This window comes from Cotesia glomerata, linkage group LG4 (genome assembly GCF_020080835.1).
Source record: "Cotesia glomerata isolate CgM1 linkage group LG4, MPM_Cglom_v2.3, whole genome shotgun sequence".
Lineage (NCBI taxonomy): Eukaryota > Metazoa > Arthropoda > Insecta > Hymenoptera > Braconidae > Cotesia > Cotesia glomerata.
Genome location: NC_058161.1, coordinates 90,803 through 108,283, shown reverse-complemented (window position 1 = coordinate 108,283; position 17,481 = coordinate 90,803). Strand labels below are relative to the sequence as shown.

The following is a 17,481-nucleotide window of genomic DNA, read 5'->3' as shown; positions in this document are numbered from 1 at the left end:
ATTTTTTAATTGAACTTATCTAATGTATATTGTACTTTGTAAACTTTTGAGATCATTAGATTTATATTTATATTTACAAATGAGTAATTATCATTAAAAAAGTTTAAGTTGGAATACACAACACGAAAGTTCAGAGAACTGAAATTGAATTGCAGGAAGAATATATGTATTAGATTTCATTTTAGATCAGCACCAACACATTCTCTCAATTATTTCATTTAAATAAAAGTAATAAAAAATTTGCTAACAACAATAACTATTTCTTGTATAAGATATTGATTTAGTTTGCTAAATAGTGATTTATACTTATGAAACACAGTGATGATAGTTTATGGCTGATAGCTGATGGTCTATGACATAAAGCGTCATATTTAATAATGTTAATTACAATAAATATGTCAACGCGTTAATCAACGTAACGATGAGAAATTAATTTATTAGAGTTATTTCCGGTTATATAAGGCCATTCCAATTATTATTGAATTATCATTGGATAATTCGGTGTTATACCGTCACCCTATTAATATTTACTTGTATCTTGTAAGTTAAACTAAACAGAACAGCATCAGTAACTACTATAGTAATGGGAGCATAAAATCACCCTGTCCATCGGCCATCCATTTAGATAAATGTCACCAGATAAATTTAAATATTATTTATCTGTCGTTGATATCCGAATATATATTTCATTTCAAGTCTCTCAACATTTTAGTACTAAATTTAAAAATCGTACCTTGAAGTATTTTTTAAATGTAATATAACTAAAATTCAATCTCATATGCCATTTATTTGTCTATTATTTCGTTAACGTAGAGAAATTTACACTAATTGTGAAAGATTGAATGAAAAATTTATTTCAACATTTATAAATTCCACTGTCTATTTCAAGACTCAAATAATTCTCGAGAGCACTCGTAAACTTTACGACTATAATGGTCAAACATTAATTTATACTAATCTACTTTTAAATTTTTGATAACAATTATTAATTGTAAAAAAAAATTAATAATGAAAAAAAATAGCTTTCATGATTTCTTTTAAATAATTAATTAAAATCTACGTAGTCATACAGAGTGTTGTAATCTAATCAATAAAGCCAAAGTCTTGTAACCAAGTTCTCAAAGTGTTTACAAGTTTACTAAAGTTTACCAAACACTTTAATGAATCACCGTAAGTAATCTATCGTTATTTTAATTATTAACGAAAAAATTATTAAAATATAAAAACATAACGTTATTTTAAAAATTTCGTTGAAATATAATATTTAAATTATGTACGTCAATTATCAGCAAATAATAAATTTATATTTAAATTAACGAATTATCAGTATTTATTCACAGCTGATGATTTAATTTTGATTAAAATTTTATTAAAAAATAAATGAATGGAAGATAACAACGGTCTTGGGATGAAATACCAATTATTTATCGTCGAAACTTTGACAATCATCAGCCTCGTTGGTCATTTATTTTCCGAGCCACTGAAGCATAAAATATAAACATATTTTAATATCATCATCACATCTGTGTATTTATTTACACTGTATATTAAATAAAATGAATCGAGAATAAAAAAAAAAAGATAAGAGTACAAAGTTTTAATCAAGTATCAACAGCAGTATCATTATTTATCCGTATAATTAATTAAACGTATGATTTAAATATTTACCTTGACACAAAAGTTAACTTTATAATGATAAACTTGGTGACTTTCTTAACTTTACATTAGTCCGTAGAGATTTAACTTTTTGATAGTAAACGAAAAAAAAAATTTCATTAAGAGTTATCACCCAAACGGTGTGAGCCGAATATTCACGATGTTCGTGATTGTTTGAGATTTTGGCAGCATCACGATTCCACGAGATTCAACACGTTTTTTTTTATTTTTTTGTTATTTCCTCTTTCCTTTTACTTTCTCCGAGCAACTTTTGAAGGTTCATTTTAGTCTTGTTTCAAACTTTGAAAATTCATTGAAACTTTCGACGGTTAATTCCAGTGTCGTGTCGACAACATTTAAGTACTCTTTTTTTTTTTTTTTTTTTTTTTTTCTATCTTCAATTATTCATTCACCTGTACACCTATTAAAAAACTATTCCTCTTGTATGTATCGTTAATCGTTATAAAACAAATATATTTTTCATTAAATAGAATCTAGCTGTTGATACTTACAATGTTTAAGTAGAAAAGTTTACCTATAGTCAGACAAGTAATATAGCTTAAACAGCGATTGTCACATAAAATATTTTATGTTAATAACTGCAAATGTTATCTCCATTTATACCGATACCGATATTATTAAACAATGTGCGTTTGGTCATACCTCAAATTCATCTCTTTTGAATCATTAATTAATGTAACAATGTACTCATTGATTGCGATAGGTATACAATTTACAACGCAAGAGTGCTTTTTATAATTAATAAATTCAAATGTCATTTAAATTTAAAGCTCATTTGATCATTAATCAGTTATGTATTGAATATCATCGATTAATAATATTACCAGCAAGGATTATTTCATTCATTTATTGTTTTATATATTCTTTGATAAGTAAATTTAATAATAAATGATTTTTTTTTTTTGGGGATAAAAAGAGAATGTTAAGTGAAAAATAAAAATTTCAAGTATTTGTGATCTGTGCATGGCTTTGTGACATTAAGTTAATGATAATTCTAATAAGAGGGTGCGTTAATATTTTTTTTTTTCTTTGATATACATGTGACCTATGAGTAAGGCGGAAGGGTACACAATTTATTGTTGAGGTGGATTTGAATGAGCTAAATGACTACTTTGTGCAGTCGTCTGGCTACTCTGATCTTAATGTTGATCTATCTGACATTGTGTTCCGTTGCACTGGCGATGATAATGTATACTTTAATTTCTCAGCACTTGATGATGTTACTGTTAAGAAGGCAATAATGCGACTTACTTCCAACTCTGTAGGTCCGGATAATTTCCCAATTAAGGCGTATAAATGCTTAATATCATTTGTGTTGCCATTTGTTACATTGCTTTTTAATAATTTTTTAAATTCTGGCGTCTTTCCTAATGAGTGGAAGTTGTCGCGTATTGTCCCAATACCGAAGAGAGCAAATGCTGAGATATTTGCTGATTACCTGACTATATCGCTGACGAGTAATTTGTCGAAAGCACTTGAAAGATGCGTACATGATCAGATTATTAAGTATGTTACTGAGAACAATTTCATAGATGAGTACCAGATAGCTTTTAGGGAGGGCATGAATACACAGACTGCTGTAATAAAGCTTTGTGATGATATTCGCTTGGCAATAAATGCATCTAAAGTCACTGTAGCTGTTTTCTTTGACCTAAGTAAGGCTTTTGATTCTGTAAATCACAAAAGACTATTACACAAGTTGTTATTGATGAATTTCTCTACTGATGCCATTACGTGGATTAGGTCTTATTTGACTTAAAGAAAGCAGCAGGTATTTGCTAATGAGTGCGCATCCTCTTGGAGGAATGTATTAAATGGTGTTCCACAAGGCAGTCTGCTTGGCCCTTTATTGTTCTCGCTTTATATTTCGGATCTCTCTCAACAGTTGAGCTGTCGATGTTTGCTTTATGCTGATGATTTAGTAATATACTTGCCCTGCTATCCAGAACAGATAAATGAATGTATTGCTGCCCTGAATGCGGAAATAGTTAAAATTTTAGAATGGTGCAATATAAATTACCTTAAGTTAAATGCATCGAAGACAAAAGCTGTGATTTTTGGTAGTAGAGTTAAAGTTAACTGTAATAATTGTAAGTATGCTGATTGTATTCGCGTAAATGATTGCATTATTCACTACGATACGACAATTAAGTATATTGGCGTGTTAATTGATAGCACTCTCACCTGGGAAAATCAGGTTATGAGTGTTTGTAATAGGGCAATGCGGATTCTGGCGCAGTTGAAATCTTGAAGATTAATAATGAAATCTTCAACGAAAAACTGCGTATAAAGCTTGTCACCACGTTAATATTCTCAGTTTTTGATTATTGTTGTGCGGCTTACTGCAATATCACTAATGACTCGCAAATGCGATTACAGCGCAAAATGAATTGCTGTGTTCGCTATATCTATAAAATTGCGAGGGCTGAATACATTACTCCGTACTTTAAGAGGCTGGGTTGGTTAAAGCTGAGTGACAGAAGAAATTACTTTATGAGCATGCCTCTTTTACAAAGAAATATATTTAAATTATCGTCAGCTATTTAAATATCACTTAGAATTTTTGCCGGTTGCGTTGCGTAAAGGCGATGTAAGGGAAGATTATCTGCGGCTACCTAGATCTAATTGTTGTATGTATGATAACTCGTTTCTTGTTCGTGGTATACGCATCTGGAATGCGCTACCAGCTGAAATTACAAAAGCCGAAAGTTTCGAAATATTCCGTAGACTGTGCTATGATTATTATTTCCAAAATTATTGATCTGCTATATTGAACGTTTATTACTGCTATTGAAGGTTGTTGAGCTTTGTATAACACAAGTATTATTTATAAGCATGATTAACATGTTATTACTGTTAATTATTATATTTATTTTGATTTTATTTTTATGTATCTAAAACTCTGTACATCATACACTAATTATAAATGTATATTTGATGATGGTTCTGAGGCAGCCTAGGCTCCAGAATCCAATAAAATTATTATATATCTATCTATCTATCTATCTATTTATTTCTCTACTATATATTAATAAAAAAAATAACTTATTTGACCGATTAAAAAATAAATTAAAAATGTTTAATTATTTACTGGATTATTTTTTTTTTCTTTTTCGTTTTTTGTTGGCAAACGATTATACGGATGCCATGTAAATTAAATAATTGAACCGTTGGATTATTCAGAAATGAATGCCCGAGTATTTATAAGGCTTCTTTAATCTAGACTTATATCACACCTCAGTGGGTGAGGATGGAACTCCACTGAGAAAAAGATTCAAATAAATCCTACCCTAAGGATAAAACCTGTAAATGGTGTGTGCATTAATACTATACTGCTGCGGTTTTCCATAAAAACAAATTATCCTTTCTAAGTAATAATTATACACTGATTTATAAATTTTTTTAATTTTTTACTCTTTGATTGATTCGGTAAAAATTTAAATAAATAGGATAACTGAAACTCTATAGAAGCTATAGAGACGAATATTTTATTATTTTTTCTTACTAAGAGGCTCATCTTACTTTGAAATCCACTTGCTGCGCATTTTGACGTTCCCAAACAGGTACAAGGATGCTGTGTTCATGAATATGCTAATTATTGTTCTATTTCTCTACTCAGATATATGTATACACGTTATATGCAATGCTAACTAACTAAATAAATAAATAATCTTCTTTGTAAGTTTTGTAATAAAAATAAACTTATTGTTAAACTTTTCACATGATTATTTTCATAATAATATAGAAATTCATTAATATCTAACTAAATATCATAAATTATTAATTATTTTAAATATTATAAAATTTACAGATGTAATAGTAAAATATATACATTTCAATAGTTGATAAGAAGGATTTTACCCTTATCGTGGGTTGAAAAACCGTTTCTACCCTCAGCTGGTTGTACATAGGGTTGTAGTTGGTATGTTATACAATCATGATAACTTATCTGAGGTTGTTAAGTAAAAATATAATTTTAAGAGAAGAAGTTAGCTTTATTATCAGCAGATCCTTTAAAGCTTTTGCTGGTTTCTAGTTATACCTTACAGGATAAATAAAAATATAATCCATTGGTTTAAAATAATACAAAAATAACAACGAGAAATAGAAATTATTAAATTTATGAGTTTAATAAAAGAAATAATAATAATAATAATAATAATAATAATAATTCTTATCGAGTTGTCAAGTACAGCCGATGTCCAGTTAAACTATATAAGGATAATGACAACAGCACGATCCAATTAAAATAAAATAAATTATCTCGAAAGATATATAAAAATAATAATAATAATAATAATAATTCTAGTCACGTAGTGCGTTGTCGCAGACTTGAAACTCGTGACGATTATTCCAGGCGGTCGGTTAGCCAGCCCCTTTTGTGCTTACTGTGTTCTTCCTTTTTGTCTTTCTCAACTCTAATTCACCCGTACGAGCTTTATTTTATTTCACCAACCACCAATGTTTATTCAATCAAGATATACTCGTTGTTATAATTAACTATTTCATCAAGTAGTATTGACCCGTATGTTGTCAGTCTTTACCTTTAATTTGAGATTTTCAATATGAATGTCGAAAATATTATTTAGTAATCTCTCAGAATCGTTGATGTACACCAAATTAAACGTTAATTAAGTTCTGCAAATAACATCCCCAATATATAATATATGTTGCTTTTACTAACTCCCGTATTAATCTCTTTTTCTCTTCATGCATAAATAATAGTATCTAACATAATCCTCGTACGTAGTCTTTGTCAAAAATAAATATAATTTTAATTTATTTTTACTTACTTTTAACTCTGTTATTTATAATTTAATCTATAAAAGTTATTAATCAAATAGTATTATTTTAAAAGTAAGAAAAAATGTAAATAATATATATTCAATACGTCAAAGTCGATTGAAAACAAGTAAATTGTGGAAAAAAAAAAAAAATGATCTATTTAAATTCTCACTTGACCTTATTCTCTATTTTGGTTGCTTCTCCGCTCTTTTACACCAAGCATTGTTATCAATTATCAGTTGTTGTTGTTATTATTATTATTATGTAGTTAGTAAATTATTACCGCGTATTCAATAAAATTATATACTTTCATTATATAGTAAATTATCAATTGTTATTTAGACAATTAATTGTAATGCTTTGTGTTAAAGTTTTGAAATTGTCAAAGTTGAGAGAAAGGAAAAAGAAAAAAGAGAAGTTGTAACAATAAAATTAACACAATTACCATTTATATTGTCTAAAATAGCCAGGACTTTTAGGGGAATGAATGTTAATTTTATAAAACTCTATTCTCTTTCGTACACTCACCATTTTTTATTTTTACTCCTCAACTTTTAGTTTTTTCGCTCATTTAAACTTTTCTACACTAATCTATATTCATAAAATAAATTAATGGCATCAATTTTAGAAGTTGGTTTTATTTATTTAATTGTTTTTATATACTATCACCTCATTCGAATAGTGATTACGATTTATACTTATAGAAATACATTCAAATATTTTTTTCAACCCTCGGGTTAATTTAAATAAAAAATAGGTCAAGGTTTTTTCAGGAGAAAAATAAGGATTTAAATAATATAAAACAGTATAAATGTTATTGCTTGACGTCGAGTTGCGTTTTATTACTTTTTATTATGTGAATATAAAAATTTTTCGAGCTTATCATTATTTTTATATAAATATATAAAGTTATCAATAAAATTTAATAGCAGTGGAAAAAAAATATAGTAGAGAAGTAACAGTTAATCTACTCTTGAAAATACACCGCAACCCTCGAGCCCGCAACTCTTGAAGAGGGTGTTGGAAAAAAAAAAAAAAAAAAAAAAAAAACGAGACCCCAAGGACTCATATCCAGTTGGTTAGACCATGCTCAAGTTTCACAGGTAAAAGTAAAGGTATAGGTAAAGGTAAAGGTAAAGGTAAAGGCAAAGGCAAAGGCAAACGCAAAGGAAATAAAAAACTGGAAGAAAAAGGTAAAGGCTCCATAACCACTTAATTATTGTCACTGAATTTTTTATCTGATAAAGAGTACGACTAGAAAATGTAACTAGAAGATTTAAAACCGGACAAAATGCAAATTTGATTTTAAACTTTAAATTTTTTCTACTCCAGTTTAAACATTTATTACTTGTCTAATTTAACTCGAGAGAATCTCAAGTTTATTCAAATTTTAATCCCAATTTAATTAGACGTTACTCATGTTGTAACTGTAGAGTAAGACTTTTTTTTTTCTTTTTATAATTTTTCTCCGACTTTAAAACTTTTTCGGTTGTAATTATAAATCCTAAATGCTATTAATTATTACTAAAGCTTTAACTTGATTAATATAACGATTTTATTTATGATTTTTTAAATTGTAAAATTGTAAAAGGAAATTTTTGTAGTTGATGTTATTAATGTTGTAAATTGAACGAAAGAATTTTTCATTTAATTTAAAAAATAAAAAGTAATTGACTAACCGAGTGAATAGTGAGCCGTATAAAATAACATTAAAGTATAATTGGTGGTTTAATTAAGCGACTGGAAAAGGAAGAATTTAAAAAAATGAGTTATATATAAGTATAGGGTAATATTTCGTGGGTTAACTGGCTTACTTGACTAATACATAACATACTTTATTGTTTACACAGAGTACTCTTGCGTGCATTCACTTGGGACAAATATGTTTGTAGACTCGTTACCCGTTACCTACCCAGACTCAGCTCCAATTCCTCCACATTATTATCCTTTATATCTTTCCCCCATACAATCCTATTAAAGGCAATACTATTATACCACTTTGTACATTCAGTACACTCAGTAAACTCAGTACACTCAGTACACTCAGTACACTCAGTACACTCAGTACACTCAGTACGCTCTGTAATCATCTGATCATTTAACTGCCAACTACTTAATAAACTTTCGACTAAAAATTATTAATTAAATTTTTCATTTTAAATTATAATTCAATTTATAACACAGAAAAAAACAAGGTACTTGAAAGCTCAAGCTTTATCACCGTAAAAATTTAACTTTTACTTAAACGGTATTTAAAGCCGGTTGGTAGTTAATAAAATAAAAAATAAATCGTGATAGTCGTCGTTTGTGCCTTTATACAAGGTGGTACAACTTCTATTATTAACTACGCCAGAGTACAAATGAATATATATATATATATATGGCTTGGCTATTATTTTTAATTTATTTTCCTAATTGTAAGTTATTCTCCTCATAATATCCTTCTCAGCATTAACTTTTAATTATTTAAAAAAATATAAATACACAATAAAAATGATTAACCTACGAAATAAATTTAAATAATGATAATATGACATTCAAGTATTTATTATTAGATTTTTCTTCAAAATTTTTTTTTCTTTTCATTATATTTACATACATTATTGATTAATATTCAAGTATTGTTAATCATATAATATAATATCAATTAAAACATTAGTATTGTTTGTTTGAATTAATGAATATTTTAAAAGGAATTTGGTAGCTTTTGAAGAGTTTAAAAAATTCATCAGATAATATTAAAATTTTATTTTTATAATTAATGTTGAATTTTCATTAAGGTTAAAAGTTTGTACAGTATAAAAAAAAATTTCAAAAGCTTTATCAAAAAAATAATAATAGTTAAATAAACAACATTTTATATTTACATAAATAAGAAAAAAATAAATAAGCTAGTAAAAATCGAACGAAGGAAAGCCCTTCCATGTTATATTAAATGAAACTTATTAATTAATAATGGATTTAAAAATCATTATTATTGTTATTATTTTATTGGAAGGCTTCCCTTCGCCGAGGATATTTAAATTACACTCATTTAATATTCTTCACAACCCAATTTATAAAAAAAAAATCATTAAACTTTTCTATTATTAATATCATCGTTATTATTGATTTTTTTTTTTTTTTTTTTTTTTTTTTTTTTATTTTCGGTATAGTTAACACTCTCACATATTTAAAGTGATTAAATTTATAAGCAATTAGCGCACGGCTAAGTCAACAACTTATAAATAATAAAAATAAATCAAGGTGTGACTGAATTAAAAATAACCCGGTAATTGTAAGAAATAACAATAACACTCGGCACGCATGCACATAAATTTACAGTTTATCGTATAATGGTTGTAATAATAATAATAATAATAAAAATAATAATGATAATAGAAAAGTAACTAGTGGCGTGTAAGTTCACGTTGGATAGAGACTGGAGAATGTTGGTATCCTCCAGCTGACGGCGGCCAACAACCAAGCCAGAAAGTTACTTGCAAGTATCACTGGGCTTGGGTTCCGTCTGTCACCACCGTGCATGGCAGCTGGTTTTTCTTCTTCTGTTGTTTCAAATAAACTTTTATTATTCAAATAACTTGAATAATGATAATAATAATAATAAAATTACCTTCTATAACGTGAATATTTACGGAAGATGCTTCAGCATTGCTGGGTAAACAGGTATAATTTCCACCGTGAGTCGTTTTTATTTTATCAACCTTGAGAATAGATCCATTTTTAGTTAGCTCAACTTTAACCAAAGGATCCGCATCGTAATTAATCATTCGGCCTTGCAGATACCAAAATACGAAATTGGGTGGCTCGGTGGCTGCCATCAGCTGGCACTCTAGTTTCAAACTCGAGCCCTGTTTAACATGGAGATCCGGACCGCCCGGGATCACCGAGTAGGCTTCTGTTACCGCCAGACGTACAAAGTGTTGCTCTACTGGATACGTTGCAATCTGCATTCATTCATTCATTCATTAATAATAATTATTATATTTATTTATTTAGTTATTTAGTTATTTAATACCTGACACTCGTAAAGACCCGCATCATCGAGTGTTACATGACGAATAACAAGTGCCCAGTCAGCGCTAGATACTCTAATCATAAATCTGGTATCCACAGAATGTGTTGCCGTTCCTACAGTCAGCAATTGTCTATCTCTCCTTCTTACCCACGTCACCTATAACAGCAACAGTAACATATTTTATTTTATCAAGACAAGTTATAAAACCCAACATTTTATTCTCATCGATTTATACTATATTGTCTTTAATTATTTAATCGATATTATTCTTGACTTTAACTATCAGTTAGAGAAGAATCAATCATCTATTTTTAAACAAACTTTCGCTCATTGATTCATCACACTTGAAATCCTTCAAGAATAACCAGTTTAATTTTTAATAAAAAGGAATATAAAAAGACTGAGGCTAAAAAATTTCTTCGAGAACACTTATTTAAAAATATTACTACTAGTTTGCATTATGTATTTTTAATTAAACTTTTTAATATAAAAAATATACCAGAGTTTTTTCTTTTATAGTTTAATTAGTTAGTCACTGCGTCGAGTATAATAATTATAGAGTTTTATCACTTGTTTTTAAATTTATTAATAATAATAATAATAATAATATTTAATTTAAAATGTTTCGGGTCGCAACTTTTTAATCAATGCAATTAAAGTTTGAAAAATAAAATTTCTATGTTTTGTTTTTTTTATTTTGTATTAATAAATAATAATCAACCCGTATACAATTGCAGATTTAAATTGAGTATTAAAAGGAGAATAAATTTTAGTTAAATCAAGAGTATTATAATCGTTCCATCACACGCTATTTTAAGTTATTTAAGTTGTAAAAGACAAACTCTATTCGAATTGATTAATTAAGCTAAACTCTAGAGTAAAGAGAAAGGAATAATTATAATAATAAAAGTAAGTATATGGTACATAAAGTTGTCTCTGTCAGGAATGTAAGAATGTAAGCGCCCGTGACTCGACAGTGTAACTGTGTAACTGTGTAACTGTGTAAATGTGCAACTGTGTAACTGTGTAACTGTGAGCTTTATAAGCTGTAAGATTTTAACCTGCTGGGTGTTCATGAGGTTTGCCCGGGCAAAACTAAAATCAGTAGCTACTCCTCTCTCCTTCCTCCTCTCTGGTCGCTCATCTCGAGAATACTATTATATATAGGAACCTGGATTACTGAGAACCATGCATAACCTGGTGGCATAACCAGCCGGGATTATCCAGCTATTTCAATATCGTATTACCAAGATTCCTTCCTTCCTTCCTTAACCCTTACCCTTTACCTTCCTTCTATGAGTTATTGTTAATTATCTCTTAGAAACACTTAGTCATTGACACAATTGAAATGATAACAATAATAATAAAGTGAAAAATTGATAAAGTTTTTAGCGAATAATCACCGAAAAGGTCATTAGTATATTGGTATAAACGCGTGATTGTATAAAATACATAACGATAAAAGTTATTTCTGCTGTCAGGACTATTATTGTAATCGCGTGCGCCAACTGATAGTGATAATAGTATGACTGATGTATAGACTGACAAAGCGATAAATGTTACAGCAAACATTGTGCCTTTGAAATCCATAATTATATTCCTCGTTATTTATATCAATAACTAAATAGTCACGCATTCTCAATTATATATTTATTATCCACGATAAAAAATATTTTCATTTTTTTTTTAATCCTTTGATAAACTCATTCATAATACTAATTTTATATTTTTTTTTTTTTCGAGTCACTTGTACTCTTAAAATATATAAAATATATAAAATGTATCTTTGTCGAGCACTTGTAACTAAAAAAGTACTTTGAAATATTTTAACCGTTTAAAAGCTTAAAATTTTTAAGAGGAGTTTAAACTTATAAATCAGTAAAAGGGGATTTTATCGAATTACAGAATCCGATACACGTTTTAAATAAAAAATAAAAATATCGTTTTAATTCAATTAATAACTAAAAAATATACTCCATATATTTCAATCGGATTATTTAGTTAATTTTTATCTAAACGATTAATAAATTTATTGTTTAAGATAAAACAATAGAATTAATAGTAATTTTAGACTTTTGTTTTAATGGGCAGCATTTACCGCTTTAAAATAATGTAATCGTGAGATTTTTATACTTATACCAAGTAATTTTGTCTTATCGCGTGGTAATCACTAATAAAAACTATCTACAATGTACATAGACTTAACTACATTCGCTCTATACAGTTTTTCGAGTTACTCAATCCTCGATTCGTCGATCTAATAATGATCGTACACCTTTGTTCTACCTCAATAAAATCCTGTTTTACAGTAATTTTCATTGATACATTAAATAATAACAATTTTTTCACCAACATTGTTACAATTATAGTCTGACAGCTGAGGTGATATTTTATTGTCAAAATATGACATTTATAATATCATCGTATATTTTATCGACGATAAAAATCAATTTTAAAACTAATATTACAATTCCGTAAAGTTATGAGTTATTGTATTGAAAGCATATTTTGTGAAAATATCACATGTCAGATTTAAATGATCATCAATCTATTTTTATCAAAATTTATTTATATTCAGTTGAAAAATTAAATATAAATCGGTATTAAAACGTCGAGATTGTTTTATACCATTAAAATAATTTTAATATCAAGTGCTAAGCTGTCAGTACTTGTTCTATTTTATTTTTATTACTTTTTCTTTAAATATTTAATATTTAAAATTTAACGCTTTCAGAGCTGTCACTGTATTATTTAACTGTTGATAACATCTTCCTTTTTTCAATTTAATCAATTTTATTCAAATTATAGATTTACCAGTATCGAGATAATGTAAAATTAATTAGAGAAGATTAAAAAAATAATTTTTATATTTTGATTTATAAACAGCTGAATTGTTAACACTCGCTGTAATCATAATAATAATAATAATCATGAGATATGATATTAATTAACAGTATCAATAGTTTGTTGAAATAAAATGATAATTAGTTATTATTTATGGTTTAATTAATAGAAATAAATGAACGAAAAAGTAAAAGAGAGAACAGGATAGGATGTTGCTATAAAATTGTCTGACAGTTTATAAATTATTGTGATTAACAATCGTGTAGCGGGAGTTGCGCTATGTTAAAACTCGATGTAATCTCAACTTGCCGACAAACTAATTACAACTACCACTAATTAACATATTCCATCACGGAGAAAAAAATTTCGCTATAAGAAATCTATAGTAGTTAGTTAGTTGTAAAAAGTTCGAGTAGGTTAACGTATTCTTATGGTAACAATACCGTTTGGCTCCTGCAACTCTACATCGTTGAGCTCTGAGAGCTAAACGTTATTTACCTCTCACAACTCTACAGGATCGTTCTGAGACTATAACAAATTTTTTCCAGTCTGCTTAATAACTTTTTTATGATTTAGCATTGATAATTTAATAAATAAATGCGGCAGAACGAATTTATATTGCCAACAATAATTGTATATGACAAATAAAAATAGTATTATAATAGAAATAAAATAATAATAGAACTTATATTACAAATAAAAATTATTTGTAAAATAAAAATATGGTCGTCACAAAATTATCTTATTTTCTTAATTATATCAATAAATATTGGACATAAAATCACTACCGTATATGCACAAGAAAAAATAAATAAACGAAAACAAATTTTATTTTGTTAAATGGGGTCTTTTTAATGTATTCCGATAACTTATTACTTAATATCACAATATATTCAACTAATAAATTAAATTAACAGTCACTGCAAATGAACCTTGAAAAACCATAAGTACAAAACTGTTCTAACGAAATTCAATTTAAGGTAGTTGTAGCGTGATAGGCATTTCAACAGAAAATTATGAAATTTTTTTTATTGAAAGATGAATATATTAATAATTTACTACCAAAATTTCAGATCAATTGACCGCACCGTTTTTGAGTAATTAATTTTCGAAATTGCATCTTTTACACGTAGACGTATAGAGAGATGGTAAAGTTAGTTTGGTAGTGAATTATTAATATACTATATCTTTCAATAAAAAAAATTTCATAATTTTCTGTTGAAATGCCTATCACGCTACAACTACCTTAACAAGAAAAAAAACCTATTTCCTTAAATAAATAAACTGGAAACTTAATTGTCCTCATATATTTTTAATAATATGAACGAGTAACAAAATGATTCTGTTTGTCTTTTTAGAAGGTTATGAAATATGTTAGCGCAATTCACTACTGCGCAACGTAGAGCGCTCCCAACTATACCGTTTGGCTCTGAGAACAATCCCGTAGAGCTCTGAGAGCTCAACAACATTGAGTTATTAGAACTAAATAACATTATGTTACTGTAACTCTACAACGAATAGTAAACTGTGTATAGTTGTGGTAACTCTACAGTTAGGTTACCAGAACGAAATTTTTTTTTCTGTGATCGTTTGGAAACTTACTTTTTTATAAACTAACAGATAAATTTAAATGATACTCTGATAAATTATTGTAAAATATAAATTTCACTATATGACCTGGTTAAATTTATTTTCACATCGATAATAAATAGATTACTTAAAAATTTATCATCTTCCTAATAATATATAATATTTCATACACCAATTATTCTTTAAATATTTATTTATCGAATTTTATATACAATTTACTGTCTGACATCTGTAGAAATACGCATTATACATTATTAATTGTCTCAACTTTGATAAATATATGAAAAGGGGATGAAAAATATTTGTGAGATAAAAATGAAAGAAATATAAATAAAAGTTATGATGATGAGTAATCTTTTTATCAAGATTAAACTAGAAAAAAAAAAAAAGACAAGTTATGTGCACCCAGATATCCTATTATTCTTATTTTTTCCTCTTTATAGATATTGTTCTCTCTATATTTTTTCCTTCTCTTTGCATTTTCATGAGAAATATTTTGCTTCAATAAATATATACATTTTATAATATATATTTTTTTTCTCCAATAAATAATTAAAATTAAATAAAATCAAAGTTATACATCAATACACTTATATAATTAATAAACGTTGATGCTATTACTGAGTAATTATATGATAATTAATGAAATAAAAAGTATAACCAAGAAAAAAAAAATAAAAAATACTTACAATCCCCGCCCCAGGTTCACTAAATTTACACGGTAATGTTGCAGTTCCACCTTTCTGTGCGACTATTTCACGTGCTTGAGCTCCAACTACTTGTTCAGCGGGTTTATTATTCTCATTTGCCGAGACAAGAGCATTATCACCATTTGTCTTCTTCTGTTGTTGCTGTTGCTGCTGTTGCTGCTGCATTGCTTTGCTTTCTGTATCATTTAATAAATACTATTTATAACCAACGAGTTGTCAATAAATATAATATTACTTAAATAATATAAAACTAAAACAATAATTATATAGTTAATTGAATAAACTTTATGATAAAATACATATATAATATATAAGATACCGAGACACTATACCAAAAGTTTCGTCAAATTAACGTGAAGATTCTTTGGTTAGATATGTACCTATATTTAATTTAATATAAATAAAGTTAGACATTATTCACCGCAGATGTCGGTAAAGTTTTAGATGACATTGGAAATTTCTAAACAATTGTCCTAGTCGGTCTGTTACATAATTTATAAACAAAAAAAAAGTAGTCTTTTAAGGATTTACCTTAAATAATTTATTTATTTTTATCCATAGACCGACAAAGATATCGATCTGTAGGTACCATTTTCGTTAAATTGTCGCTGCAAATTTTAGCCCAATTAATCGTAATTAAAGGCTGATTATAATTAATTTAACGAGTAATGTGTATATATTGAGGTATAATTATTTCGGTGAGTTAACAATTAAATGAGCAATCTAAGTGGATATTTACTCATTAACTGGAGCATCATTAAATGATCAGGGGCTCAGGGGTATTATTCATGCTAATTTAATTGTTAAAAATATTTTAAAAAAATATAACGAAATCCTCTTTAGTTATAGACTCGCTAAATCAAGACAAAGTACTGTGTCGCATGTAATTTATTATAAAAGTTATTATATCCTCATTGACATAATTCATAATCAGGTGTGGGTTTGTTTGTCACGTCGTCAACTTTAAAGCCTATTTTACTGTGAGTAGAAGTTAAGAAGGAGTACCGTTAACTTGATGAATTGTGTCTACATAAACTACTATACAGTCAGTAAGTTAGGATTTACAAACACCTTCAATCCATTAACCCCCATTGAGAAATAACTTTTTAAGCTTGATTTTATTTATTCAACTAAACTATTTTTATTGTAAACTCTATACTAATATATAACTTGTTAGACATTTTAACCGCTTTTAGCACGATAAACGCTGTGTGTATTCACTTAAATTCTTTTTAAAAATAATAATAATAAAAATAAAAGTATTAAAAGTAATAAATAGTTTTTTGGCTCCGAGATTTTTATTTCCGATAGCTTAAAGTCTCAAAAGACTGGAGTTTCTCCACAGAAACAAAAAAGAACAATACAATAATATACATCAGATTTTGATGACGTAACAGCGGAATGGCGGAACGGCGGAACGGCAGAACGGCAGAACGGCAGAACGACTATTGGATCTTTTCCAGTTTTCGCAAATATTTCGTTAACCAAATTTATGTATCGTCTATCCAACTCTCTTATAAAATTGAGCAACGATCCATAACCGAATATATTATATATAATAAAATAAAATTTATATATTAGATTTTTATGTCTTACCTGTAAAATATAAATTTATCTCGAACACGAGAGTCACTAGAATTAAAGCTATCCTCATGATTTTAATAAATATATATTATTCATTAAATAATTTGAATCATCTCGTAATCTGCAACATAAAATGGTAAACAATTTGTGATAATATTTATTACATTCATTTTAAATTGAACGTTATGTTGTAAAAACAATATTATTTATTCTAAACAAAAAGGTTAGATGAAATATATAGGGTGATAGGGTGATAGAGTCTATGGCTCAATA

General features: G+C 27.5%; 1 protein-coding gene across 1 annotated transcript; it reads right to left on the bottom strand.

Moving 5' to 3' along the window:
* Positions 1–9,573: 9,573 nt before the first annotated feature.
* Positions 9,574–17,329, bottom strand: LOC123264181 (hemicentin-2-like). The gene is made up of 5 exons (XM_044727341.1): positions 17,221–17,329; positions 15,604–15,800; positions 10,481–10,636; positions 10,076–10,409; positions 9,574–10,007 (listed from the first exon to the last, which is right to left on the bottom strand). Exons 1-5 carry the CDS (start codon positions 17,276–17,278, stop codon positions 9,868–9,870), a joined length of 885 nt encoding a protein of 294 aa, XP_044583276.1. The 5' UTR covers positions 17,279–17,329; the 3' UTR covers positions 9,574–9,867.
* Positions 17,330–17,481: the final 152 nt, after the last annotated feature.

Coding starts and splice junctions, on each gene's coding strand:
- LOC123264181 (XM_044727341.1), bottom strand. CDS start 17,278: ATGAGGATAGCTTTAATTCTAGTGACTCTCGTGTTCGAGATAAATTTA. Junction 10,637..15,603: donor GTGAACCTGGGGCGGGGATT/GTAAGTATTTTT, acceptor TTGCTGTTATAG/GTGACGTGGGTAAGAAGGAG. Junction 10,008..10,075: donor AAATATTCACGTTATAGAAG/GTAATTTTATTA, acceptor TTGAAACAACAG/AAGAAGAAAAACCAGCTGCC.